Below are 13,764 nucleotides of genomic sequence, written 5' to 3'. Positions count from 1 at the left end.
AAGCATGTATGAGCCCCTTAAATGGATAGACCAGCCAAGTTGCAAATGTACATACTTTTTTGCTTATTGAAAGCAGTCTATGGACAAGGAGAAAACTGCAATCCACCCTTTGGTTTTGCTTACCTTGTCACTGCCAATAATATTTGTATTTTCTAACCAAAATCAATGTTCTCCAAAATTCAAACAAATGAAGTATGATTGAAATGATTTGGTATGGCAGAAAATATTATGTCTACAGTTATGTATGCTTATCTCCTCCAGGGGTTAGTGTTGTTCTATGTGATGAAGTCGTAGGTATTCTCTCCAGACCATGGTTAGTCAGCACTGTTCGACAATACCCATCAAATAACAACAGAAAATAAGATTGAGTTTTATATGAATATTTATTGCAAGCATACAATAGTGGTACAAGTTCACTTAACAAACAAGTCATAACAGTCTGATGGAGCAGGGTTTGCGAAGAGCAGAAGAACGCTGGGCCAATATGTTTAGTGTCATGCAGAAGCCACTGTAGCATTCATACAGCATCATCGTGTTCCTGATTACCTAGATCTTATTCACTAGGATACCAAATGGAGGAAAACAAACAAACAGGGAGGAAATAAATCAAACTTGTCCAATAAGAAATGTTTCTTTCCATTGCGAAAGTTTTCCATTTTAATAATGAACATGACCCTTATGTCTTTGACAACATTCAACAACAAGAGTTACTAGTTACTGGTGGAGTAGATCAAATCACCACCACTAAAAGGTTACAAAGGCCATATAAATAAAGGAAGAGGGAATCGGTAATAATGCTAAAGTGGCAAACATTTTTCATGCAATGCAATGATGCAGACACACACACACTGTACACACCCAAACACACATGCAATAATGCACACACGCTGTACACACCCACGCACACATGCAATAATGCACACACACACACACCTACCCGTGTGGAATCTATGGTGACACTATTTTGACAATCAATATCATAGCATTTGATTTTAGGTGAACAACTATAAGGTGTTATAAGGTTGATAGGATTTTGGAAAGCAAGCAAAGGTCAAATATGCTGTATAATCCATCTGACTTTGCTTTTGGTCCATAAGTGATTATACATAAACCTTCAAATAAAAATGTTTGGGAAAAGTACAAGACAAAACTTGTTCATGATTCACCTAAAATGAACATATGTAAATGTAATGTCAACATTGTATAACAGGGGAGAACCTTTGGGATTACAATACCGCTTCAATATTTTTTCCATATCATATTTTCAGATGAATGCACATAGAAACATTCTTGAAAGCTTTATGTTTTAAGTTGTATTTTAACTTTGAACTTGAACATTGAATTATAGTAGGCAACATCAATTATTACATCTTCATTACCAAATGTTTTGGATGTAAGTTGACAAATGGACATAAAATAACACTTTTTGAAGTGCTTTGCCACATGCTACAGCAGTTTTTTTGAGAAATTAATACATCAAAGATAAACTTCTGCTTTTTTTTTACATTGTTTGACTAAATGGAGACCAGGTGAGATACTTTTCCTTCAGGGCATGTATCATCATGTTGCTACCTATGTACTAAATGTTAACTATGTACGGTTCACCTATGTACCTATTTCTCCTGCTCAACACTCAAAATGCATATCCTTTGTATAATCTATAAGGCCCAAAATTAAGGCATAATTACCCCCTGCACTGTGCTTAATATGGAAATTACATGATGTACTTCCCAATGACCAACATTCAGAACTCATACTCCAAGAATTACTTGGCAAAAATGGCACAGATGCAGGATACAGGCCAAAGAGAACTCTTAGGACAATTTAATTTATTGTAGAATGTGAAAAAAACGTGCACAAATGCAAACTGAGAAAATCTACCAGCAAATAGTACCGACAACACATTCCTCTACATTTCAGAAAAGTGACTTTAAGTTGCATAATTGCACAACTAACAAAACAACAAATACTTTGTTTGGAATGCTTTAAGAGATGGTAGTGTCATGTTTTTCTTCACAATATGATTTTGACATAACCACAAGGCAAATTGTGCATTGTTTTTTTCACCACACTTCCCCTATCTTTAAAACCCAGTTTGCAGGGCTTTTGTGCAGTGAATACAAAACATATAAAGTCCATTATGTCAAATATCATGCACTTTTCTCTGACCCATTGTCTTCAAAATCCCACGGACAAACGTCAACCTTTTTGGCAGTGCTCATGGGTTGTTTATAATTAGAACTCAAAGAGTTTTCTTTCGCTGGAGAAGTTTTTGTCTGTGCCATGTTGGTTGGCGCGTTCTCTACTTCCCACGGGCATGCCTCCGCTCTCTTGTTCTCCGATGCCTCCGGGTCTCTTGTCGAGCTTTTCCGTCTCCCAGAGGCGGGCACGGTGACCGAACCGCCCTCCGAGGATTGGCTGACACGTCGTCTTTCCGGGGGCTTGCTGGAGGAGCTCCTCCTCTCCTTGCTCTTTGACCTGTGCTGCTTCTCTTCCTCCCTGTCCCTCCCTCCTTTCTCTCTCTCACCCCTCTCTTTGTAGGAGCATGAGCCTTTTCGTTTCCGCTTCGAGTGAGGCGTGGGGCTGGAGCAGTTCTTCTCCTGGCTGGGGGAGGGCGGGGCAGGGGATTCATTGTAGTCCCAGGGACAGATGTCCACCATCAGGGTGGGCGGCTGCAGCAGACTCCCCGTGGATTTGGAGTAGTCTGAGTGGAGGATCTTGGGCTTCCCATCGGTGGGTGTAACACTCTTCTTATTTCTGATCCTCTCTGGGGAGATGGAGTCTGAATCACCTTCCAACACCGGCTGCTCCTCAAAGGCCCAGGGGCACACCTCTGGTTTGAGGGGGAGCGGAGATCTGGGAGACCTGGGCTTCCTTGTTTCTCTGGCCTCGTCTGGTTCACTCCCCTTACCTTTGGAGCGACGTCGGCCTGCAGGTGATTGCCCTGCGGCTCCCTGTTGCTTCTGTTGGGAGCGACTGCCCTTGGTGCTAACCGCGCCACCACCACCCCCCCTGTGGACCGTAGTGGTCTCTCCCAGAGCAATGGACACATGCTTCTGTGACCTTCCTTCCGAGGGGGTTGGGGGGTCCTCTACATCCCAAGGGCACACCTCGGAAAGGTCATACAGGTTTCTCCCTGGCTCTGTATTGATGGACGGCTGGCTGCCACTCACCTGCTGCTTCATGATGCCCATCTTGCCCATGGGCGTCTTGGAGTACTCCACCGACTGGCTGATGATCATCTTGGGATAACACTCCTTCTCTTCCGCCTCGTCCACCTCAGACAGCATCCTCCCATCGCAGCCCTTGAGTCCCTTCTTGCTTGCTTCCTCCACGCAATGTGTCTTGCTGGTGAGCCCGGGCATCTTCTCTTTGGCACTGGTTATGACACTCAGTGACTTCTGCATGATGGACGTCCTCAGGTGGATGGGCTTTTTATCCACTGTAAAGTTGTGCGCGCTGGCTGACTTGCAGACCAAGGGCACTGACTCAGTGGACTCGGAAGGTTCAACCCTTGGGGCATGCTCTGGTGACTTCTTCACCTGTCTCCTCATGAGGGATCCAAGCAAGGAACCCTCACCGGCAGCCATTTTGTTCCCACACGAGCTCTCTCCGCCAGCAGTTTCCTCCCCTTGGTCACAGACGTGGTCGTAGCTGTGCGATTTCTTCAGGCCAAGGACCTTGTTTTTCAGAGAGTCTTCCCTGGACTTGTGACCAGAGTGAGATGGGTCAAAGGGGTTCCGTCGAAGGGTGCTCCGGTTGCTCCCATGCTCACTACAGTCACGATCCTCACGACTGCCATGGCTGCCGTGCCGGTGCATAGTCTCTGGGATCTCAGTGATGCGCCTCATGAGGGAGCGGCCCAGGCCCTTCTTGGAGCTGCGCTTCTTCTGGAGATGGGGGTTGTTGGCCAACATCTTCTTGCGCTTGTAGACCTCCAGTTGGACGTAGAGCTTCTTTAGCTCATCCTAAAACAGCAACACAGAGAGAGGTGTTGAGAGAGAGAAAAGTGGATGAGAAATCATAAGGAGGAAAATTAATTCTCTAAGTGTTTGTGCTACAGACATTTTCTGACATCACAGACACAAACTAACCATGGTCCATTTCCTTGACAGACCAGAACTTTGCCACAAGGTAGTGACTTCCCACAGGGGTCAGTGTTGGGGTCAATACCGTTTTTAATGTACATGCTCTCTCCAAACCAAATACCTAAGTATACATAAAAACAAAAGGGACACAACATCTCTACCTTATCAAACTTTGGCATCTACTCTAATGAACTGCGCTATACAAATTAAACTTGATAATTAATTACTAAAATGTGGTGCTGTGAGTGATACTGTCACGACTTCTGCCGAAGTCGTTGCCTCTCCTTGTTCGGGCGGTGCTCGGCGTTCGACGTCACCGGTCTTCTAGCCATCATTGATCCTTTTTTCATTTTCCATTGGTTTTGTCTTGTCTTCCCACACCTGTTTTTAATCCCATTCATTACCTGTTGTGTATTTAACCCTCTGTTTCCCCTCATGTCTTTGTCAGAGATTGTTTTATTGTCAGTGTAGTGTGATTGTTGTATAGGTGCGCGTCGGGTCCTCGTACCCATGTTTTGTGTTTATGTACATAGAGTGTTATGGAGCATACTCCGTGGACTTTATTAAAAGACTCCATTTTACACTCCATTTGACTCTCCTGCGCCTGACTTTCCTGCCACCTATTACACCTACGCAAGACAGATACGCCTTCATTGATTGGGCAAAATGTATTTTCCTTTGTTAAGACACAGCAAATGGGTACTTAATCTAACCAATCTCTTCTCTGTAAAATAAGCTGAATGGCGCCAGAGGAGATGGCTGCCATTTCACAGGCTCCTAACCAATTGTGCTATTGTGTGTGTTTTTTCGTATTATTTGTAACTTATTTTGTACCTAATGTTTCTGCCACCGTCTCTTATGACGGAAAATAGCTTCTGGATATCAGAACAGCAATTACGCACACCATACTGGACAAAGATTTTTTCTTTAACGAATCGGACGTGAAGGATTTACTTCAGACCCAAATCCTTGTCATTCGCATGAAGAAGAGACAGAGATATCGGGGACGTAGATCAAGGTGACTTGTAAGATTCCGACGGCGAGTGGGTAATCCGCCTCTACCATCAGTCCTATTAGCCAAAGTGCAATCATTGGATAAGAAAATGGATGAGCTCTGATCAAGAGTATCCTACCAATAGACATTAAAAACCATAATATATTATGTTTCACAGAGTCGTGGCTGAAAAACGACATGGATAGCATACAGCTGGATGGGTTTTCCATGCATCGACAAGATAGAACAGCTGCCTCCGGTAAAACAAGGGGTGGCGGTCTGTGTCTATTTGTAAATAACAGCTGGTGTAAAAATCTAATATAAATGAAGTTTCTAGTTATGCATGGCTGAGGTAAAGTATCTCATGATAAGCTGTAGAACACACAATTTACCAAGAGAGTTTTCATCTATATTTTTTGTAGCTGTCTATTTACCACCACAAACCGATGCTGGCACTAAGACCGCACTCAACGAGCTGAATAAGGCCATAAGCAAACAAGAATATTCTCATCCAGGTCACTCCTAGTGACCGGGGACTTTAAGAAAACTTAAATCCATTTTATCTAATTTCTACCAGCATGTTACATGTGCAACAAGAGGGAAAAAACTCTAGACCACCTTTACTCCACACACAGAGACATGTACAAAGCTCTCCCTCGAGCCTCCATTTGGCAAATCTGGCCATAACTTTATCCTCCTGATTCCTGCTGACAAGGTAAAACTAAAGCAGGAAGCACCAGTGACTTACTCAATACGGAAGTGGTCAGATGAAGCAGATGCTAAGCTACAGGACTGTTTCGCTAGCACAGACAGGAATATGTTCCGGGATTCTTCCGATGGCATTGAGGAGTACACCACATCCGTCACTGGTTTCATCAATAAGTGCATCGATGACGTCGTCCCCACAGTGATCGTACGTACATTTTTTTTTTTACCTTTATTTTACTAGGCAAGTCAGTTAAGAACAAATTCTTATTTTCAATGACGGCCTAGTGGGTTAACTGCCTGTTCAGGGGCAGAACAACAGATTTGTACCTTGTCAGCTCAGGGATTCGAACTTGCAACCTTTCGGTTACTAGTCCAACACTCTAACCACTAGGCTACCCTGCCGCCCAACCAGAAGTCATGGATTACAGGCAACTCCCTGTTCACCCATGACTGTATGGCCAAGCACGACGCCAACACCATCATTAAGTTTGCCAAAGACACAACAGTGGTAAGCCTGATCACTGACAACGATGAAACAGCCTATTGGGAGGAGGGCAGAAACCTGACAGTGTGGTGCCAGGATAACAACCTCTCCCTCAACGTGATCAAGACAAAGGAAATGATCGTGGACTAAAGTAAAAGGAGGACTGAGCACGCCCCCATTCTCCTTGAATGGCTGTAGTGGAGCGGGTTGAGAGCTTCAAGTGTCCACATCACCAATGAGCTATCATGGTCCAAACACACCAAGACAGTCATGAAGAGGGAACGACAATGCCTATTCCCCCTCAGGAGACTGAAAAGATTTGGCATTGGTCCTTAGATCCTCAAAAATTTCCACAGCTGCACCATTGAGAGCATCCTGAATGGTTGCATCACCGCCTGGTACGGTCTCCGACCGCAAGGCCCTACAGAGGATAGTGCACACGGCTCAGTATATCACTGGGGCCAAGCTTCCTGCCACCCAGGACCTTTATACCAGGCGGTGTCAGAGGAAGGCCCTAAAAATTGCCAAAGACTCCAGCCACCCTAGTCATAGACTGTTCTCTCTGCTACCGATTGGCAAGTGGTAATGGAGCGCCAAGTCTAGGTCCAAAAGGCTTCTTAACAGCTTCTAACCCTTAGCCGTAAGACTCCTGAACAGCTAATCAAATGGCTACCAGGACTACATTCATTTACGCTGCTGCTACTCTCTGTTTATTATCTATGCATAGTCACTTTACCTCTACCTACATGTACATATTACCTCAATTACCTCGACTAACCTGTGCCCCCACACATTGACTCTGTACCAGCACCCCTTGTATACAGCCTCCCTACTGTTATTTTATTGTTGCTCTTTAATTATTTATTTTTCTATTTTCTTATTTTTCACTTCAGTTTATTTGAGTAAATACGTTCTCAACACTTTTTTTGTCATAAAACTGCATTGTTGGTTAAGGGCTTGTAAGTAAGCATTTTACTGTACGCTTGTTGTGTAGACCTTACAGCGCATGTGACAAATAACATTTGATTTATTTACAGAACAAAAAAAGACAGAGGGACCCTGCTCACACGTATGTCCTCAGGGTCCAGGCTGTGTTCACTCCAGGCTGAGGTGATGCTGCTGTTGAGGTAGGACCCAGACCGGCCCATGTCCAGCTCCTCCTCATAGGCTTCAGTGGCAATGTCATCCCTCGCCTGAGTCCCTGTGGACAGAAACTAACGAGAGGGGAAAAAACCTACTTAGGGTGACATTATTTAAAATGTCATAGTGCATTTGTTCACGGCGTGCTTGTATTTTCAGGAGGAAAAATTGACATCATCCCACTGTTCCTAATTGTCATCTAATTAAATCTTGAGAAATGAATGACTTATTCCCCACTCATCGAGTGTTTAAATGTTCTCAAATATGACTTAAAAATACCCAGATGTGCACTTAAATTACAATATGATCATTATTATTGCAGTAAGAAGCTGTTGAATGCAATGCTCATGTATTCAGGGGAAAGGGAGAGGAGAGAGAGCAGGGTTACCTTTGGAACAAGCAGAAGCCCCAAAGTCACAGTCACGGTGAGGTGTGTGTGAGCGAAGACCAGCATGAGCATCCAGTCTGGGTGCCACAGAGGGGCCAGAGTGAACCTGCAAATAGATAGCAACAGATAGGACACTTTTATTGAAGTGTAACAGAGTGCATTCCATTCTGCCCGAAGGCAGGGTTGGAACTCACAACCCTAGTGAAAGAACCTATATGATTTGTGATTTTTTCCCCAATAGAATCCTATAGGATTCTCACAATCCTATTTTGTGTCACTACTATCCAAATTCTATCCAGAGTCCTATTGGCCTACTCTTTTCCTTTTGTAAATCAAAAGTAATCCTAATGGATCCTATAGGATTCTCACAATCCTATAAAATGTTATGTCATTGTCAGAAATCTATTAGAATCTTATTGGACAATTTTTTTTCCCCCTATTGGAAATCAATCCTATAGGTTTTTGATAAATCATGTAGGATTTTGCCACCCCAATCTGAATCCTATAATTGATCTTAACTGAAATGCTAAATAGCACACCTTTTTGACACACGTAAACATCCTTGCGGACAATCTCAGAAGGTTTCACAGCAATTGTTGTCACAGTTGGCACCATAACTTTAATGTGTGATGATGATGCACCAGATGCAAATATTTACTCACGTTGTGTCCCTTGGACCTTGAGGGATGGGGTTACGTGAGATACACTGAGATACACTACATGACCAAGGTATGTGGGCACCTCCACGTCGAACATCCCATTCTAAAAAATGGTCCCCCCTTTGCTGGTTTAACAGCTTCCACTCTTCTGAGAAGGCTTTCCACTAGATGTTGCTGCGGGGACTTGCTTCCATTCAGCCACAAGAGCATTAGTCAGGTCGGGCACAGATGTGGGGCAATTAGGCCTGGCTCGCAGTCGGCTTTCCAATTCATACCAAATGGGGTTGAGGTCAGGGCTCTGTGCAGGCCAGTCAAGTTCTTCCACACCGATCTCGACAAACCATTTCTGTATGGACCAGGCTTTGTGCTAAAGGGCATTGTTATGCTGAAACAGGGACCTTCCCCAAACTGTTGCCACAAAGTTGGAAGCACAGAATCGTCTAGAATGTCATTGTATGCTGTAGCATTAAGATTACCCTTCACTGGAACTAACGGGCCTAGCCATATCCATGAAAACCATTATTTATCATCCACCAAACTTTACAGTTGGCTCTATGCATTGGGGCAGGTAGCATTCTCCTGGCATCTGCCAAACCCAGATCTGTCCATCGAACTGCCAGATAGTGAAGCATAATTCATCATTCCAGAAAACGCGTTTCCACTGCTCCAGAGTCCAATGGTGGCAGGCTTACACCACTCCAGCCGTCGCTTGGCATTGCGCATTTTTTTTAATATTTTTTTTTATTTCACCTTTATTTAACCAGGTAGGCTAGTTGAGAACAAGTTCTCATTTGCAACTGCGACCTGGCCAAGATAAAGCATAGCAGTGTGAGCAGACAACAAAGAGTTACACATGGAGTAAACAATTAACAAGTCAATAACACAGTAGAAAACAAAGGGGGAGTCTATATACAATGTGTGCAAAAGGCATGAGGAGGTAGGCAAATAATTACAATTTTGCAGATTAACACTGGAGTGATGAATCAGATGGTCAGATGGTCATGTACAGGTAGAGATATTGGTGTGCAAAAGAGCAGAAAAGTAAATAAATAAAAACAGTATGGGGATGAGGTAGGTGAAAAAGGGTGGGCTATTTACCAATAGACTATGTACAGCTGCAGCGATCGGTTAGCTGCTCAGATAGCTGATGTTTGAAGTTGGTGAGGGAGATAAAAGTCTCCAACTTCAGCGATTTTTGCAATTCGTTCCAGTCACAGGCAGCAGAGTACTGGAACGAAAGGCGGCCAAATGAGGTGTTGGCTTTAGGGATGATCAGTGAGATACACCTGCTGGAGCGCGTGCTACGGATGGGTGTTGCCATCGTGACCAGTGAGCTGAGATAAGGCGGAGCTTTACCTAGCATGGACTTGTAGATGACCTGGAGCCAGTGGGTCTGGCGACGAATATGTAGCGAGGGCCAGCCGACTAGAGCATACAAGTCGCAGTAGTGGGTGGTATAAGGTGCTTTAGTGACAAAACGGATGGCACTGTGATAAACTGCATCCAGTTTGCTGAGTAGAGTGTTGGAAGCCATTTTGTAGATGACATCGCCGAAGTCGAGGATCGGTAGGATAGTCAGTTTTACTAGGGTAAGCTTGGCGGCGTGAGTGAAGGAGGCTTTGTTGCGGAATAGAAAGCCGACTCTTGATTTGATTTTCGATTGGAGATGTTTGATATGAGTCTGGAAGGAGAGTTTGCAGTCTAGCCAGACACCTAGGTACTTATAGACGTCCACATATTCTAGGTCGGAACCATCCAGGGTGGTGATGCTAGTCGGGCATGCGGGTGCAGGCAGCGACCGGTTGAAAAGCATGCATTTGGTTTTACTAGCGTTTAAGAGCAGTTGGAGGCCACGGAAGGAGTGCTGTATGGCATTGAAGCTTGTTTGGAGGTTAGATAGCACAGTGTCCAATGACGGGCCGAAAGTATATAGAATGGTGTCGTCTGCGTAGAGGTGGATCAGGGAATCGCCCGCAGCAAGAGCAACATCATTGATATACACAGAGAAAAGAGTCAGCCCGAGAATTGAACCCTGTGGCACCCCCATAGAGACTGCCAGAGGACCAGACAGCATGCCCTCCGATTTGACGCACTGAACTCTGTCTGCAAAGTAATTGGTGAACCAGGCAAGGCATGGTGATCTTAGGCTTGTGTGCTGCTGCTCGACCATGGAAACCCATTTCATGAAGCTCCCGACAAATAGTTATTGTGCTGACGTTCTTGTGCTGATGCACTTCAGAACTCGGCGGTCCGGTTCTGCTTGTTTTCTACCACTGTCATGTCCTGACCTTAGTATTCTTTGTTTTCTTTATTATTTTGGTTAGGTCAGGGTGTGACATGGGTGATATATGTGTTTTTGTACTGTCTAGGGGTTTTGTATGTTTATGGGGTTGTTTACTATCTAGGTGTTTTGTATGTCTATGGTTGCCTGGATTGGTTCTCAATCAGAGGCAGCTGTTTATCGTTGTCTCTGACTGGGAACCATATTTAGGCAGCCATATTCTTTGGGGAATTTGTGGGTTATTGTCTATGTCTAGTTGCCTGTGTCTGCACATTTTATATTATAGCTTCACGGTTGTTTTGTTATTTTGTATTGTTTGTTTAGTGTCCGTCTTTATTAAAAGTAACATGTATTCATATCACGCATTCATATTGGTCTCCTCCATTCAACGAACATGACAACCACTTCGCGGCTGGAAAGGTGGCATCCTATGACGGTGCCACGTTGAAAGTCACTGAGCTCTTCGGTAAGGCCATTCTACTGCCAATGTTTGTCTATGAAGATTGCATGGCGATGTGCTCAATTTATACACCTGCCAGCAACGGGTGTGGCTAAAATATCGAAATCCACTCATTTGAAGGGGTGTCCACAAACTTTTGTTTATATAAGATAGGTACTGGTTAGAGGGGACATTGCCAGTGGTTTCCCACTATAGGGTCATCATCTCAAGTGACAAGGGTGCAGTGAAGGCTGCTGAGGGGAGGGCGGCTCATAATGATGGCTGGAATGGAGTCAATGGAGTGGTATCAACCACATGGAAACAACGTGTTTCCATGCCCCCTCCTCGACGGGGGTTCGAGCCCCAGCTCGGCCGACTGTCTTCCCTAAACCACTTTCTGTACCCTTCTCTATATCTGTCTCCCTATCTGAACTTACATCTGTCCCTAAAAAATAAATAAATAATATATACAATCTCCTAATAAAGAACAAATTTTTACCCTAGTCAAAAAAATCCTTCAGCATTTCAATAAAAAAATTGTATTAGAATCTAAAATAATAAAACAAACCCTATTGGATAGGTTCCAAAATCTGATAGGATTCTAACATGATTTTTTATTTATTGGAATCTTATAAGATTTTTTGCAAAAGCAGCAGCTAATGGGGTCCTAATTAATACCAAATACCAGGAAAAACAAAAATTTGCATGATTTGCATGGAGCAAAAAAAACAGTGTGGGGAAACAAAAGTACCAGGATGCACGCAAACTCAAAACTTTGCTCCACCACTACCTATGCAGTGGAGTCTCTCTGCTCTTTAATGGGAGTTGTGTTATTAGGAAGTACCCCAATAGTAAACGTGGCATTGAAACGAGTGGCCACTCAGTCATCACAGTTTGGTGAATATGAAGCTTCTTATGCCAATAATCGGAAATGGAAACCCAGTATATTCCTGGATATGCAGCTTCACTAAGAAGGACACCAACCTCTGGTGGAGAGATGACCTGCTGGATGTGTACAGAGTGACTGCTGTTTTTCTCACCAACAGAGGATACCACAATCCTGAGAAGCTCGACGACGACGACAAGATCCTCATCGGTAACTCACTGGAACAATGGCAACAACCCCAGAGGTGCTGTCATCTTCCACACCTCAGCAGGAGAGACCCACACCTTCCAGTGTAAAGAGCTACCTTCTCTTTTCTTTACCACTCTTCTTCAACTTACCCTTTGCATTAAACATTTCTTGACATTTGATGTGTTTTTTCAGATCTGATAGACAGTGCACAAGGCTGTTGGATTCTCTGTTTGAGCACTATGGAACCCCTGGCTCAGATGTATGCTTAGCCTAGCGGTTAAGAACGTTGGGTCAGTAACTTTTGGTTGTTGGTTTGAATCCCTGAGCCGGAAAAGTGGGAAAATCTGCCGTTCTGCCCTTGAGCAAGACCGTTAACTCCTAACAACAAGTTTTCCCTTTCCCTTCATGAAGAGTATCACTTTCTGAACGAAAACAAGCTAAAGCACAGCGTTACTGCAGAGACAAGTGCATTTCCTTGGCCACCATAGACAACACGGAGGACATGGACAGACTGACTAAAACTGTGGACAGTGGCTATACTGAAGCAGGCTGGAGAAAGGCACAGTGTTAAGAAATTGATTGTGGTCAGATAACACTTACAGTGAAGGATATTTCAAATAGGGAAGGAGGAATGTGTGTTTATGAGAAAAAGTATTTGTTGGAAAGATCACTGATGCTAAGGTCTACATATTTGGTTTATCTGCTACAACGGTAACCAATCTCAATCACACAATCCATCATTACGTGTTCCAAGATGGCGTAGCAGTAAGTCGTCCTGTCGTGTCGTGTCCCTGTATATTTCGTTTATTTTTCGTTTTTTACATATTTTTCGTTTTTTACATAGCTATCCCTTTAAAAACATTTTGCTAAACCTAAGCTTCCAAATACTCTCCTGCTACCCGCCTCACCCAATGTAGCTATTTTTCCTAAAGTATTTATATTTACTTCGGAACCCCTCAACTGAAGCTAGCCAGCTAACCACCAGCTATGCTAGCGGTCTTCAGCTAACCGGTCATCAGCTAACCTGTAGTTCGGAAAGCTCTCGCCAGTTCGAACAACGCGACTCTAACCAGAGCATAACGGACCTATTTATTTTTCATCCCCGGATTCATCCCCGGATTCCCACCGCAAACGGAACATTTTTCAGCTGGATTTTTCAGCTGGATCTTCACAACTAGCTATCTAGCTAAACCGCAACCCCGGATGATTACCCCTGGCTAGCGTTTCCACCCACTTAGCTTGAAGTTAGCCCGGCCTGCGCTACCACCGTAGCATACTCCTGAGCTACAATACCCGGGCCCACGACCGGTCTATCGATGTCACCGCATGAAGAGGAATAAACAGACTCACCCCATCGCGACGTCCCCCAAAGGCTAACTCTCTAGCCCTCGCTATCTCCCTGCTTGCTAATTCGGCCTGCTAACTGCTAGCTTGTCCAGCTCCGTTCCGCTAACTGCTACCTTGTCTAGCCCGGGCCTACAAACTGTTAGCTTGTTAGCACAGGCCTG

The 13,764-nt window shown here is 44.2% G+C and overlaps 1 protein-coding gene across 1 annotated transcript in view; it reads right to left on the bottom strand.

Moving 5' to 3' along the window:
* Nucleotides 1–364: 364 nt before the first annotated feature.
* Nucleotides 365–13,764, bottom strand: part of LOC109875129 (probable G-protein coupled receptor 158) — a 105,586-nt gene continuing 92,186 nt past the window's right edge. Inside the window, exons 9-11 of the mRNA XM_020467339.2 lie at nt 7,803–7,908; nt 7,342–7,488; nt 365–3,968 (exon numbers count right to left, since the gene is read on the bottom strand). Coding sequence (XP_020322928.1) covers nt 2,151–3,968; nt 7,342–7,488; nt 7,803–7,908 — 2,071 coding nt within the window. The 3' untranslated portion in view covers nt 365–2,150. The remainder of the gene's footprint in view (nt 3,969–7,341; nt 7,489–7,802; nt 7,909–13,764) is intronic.

Source organism: Oncorhynchus kisutch, linkage group LG30, assembly GCF_002021735.2.
Source record: "Oncorhynchus kisutch isolate 150728-3 linkage group LG30, Okis_V2, whole genome shotgun sequence".
In the NCBI taxonomy this organism is placed as follows: Eukaryota; Metazoa; Chordata; class Actinopteri; order Salmoniformes; family Salmonidae; genus Oncorhynchus; species Oncorhynchus kisutch.
Note: the sequence above shows the minus strand (reverse complement) of the source record. Positions and strands in the feature narration are given on the sequence as shown.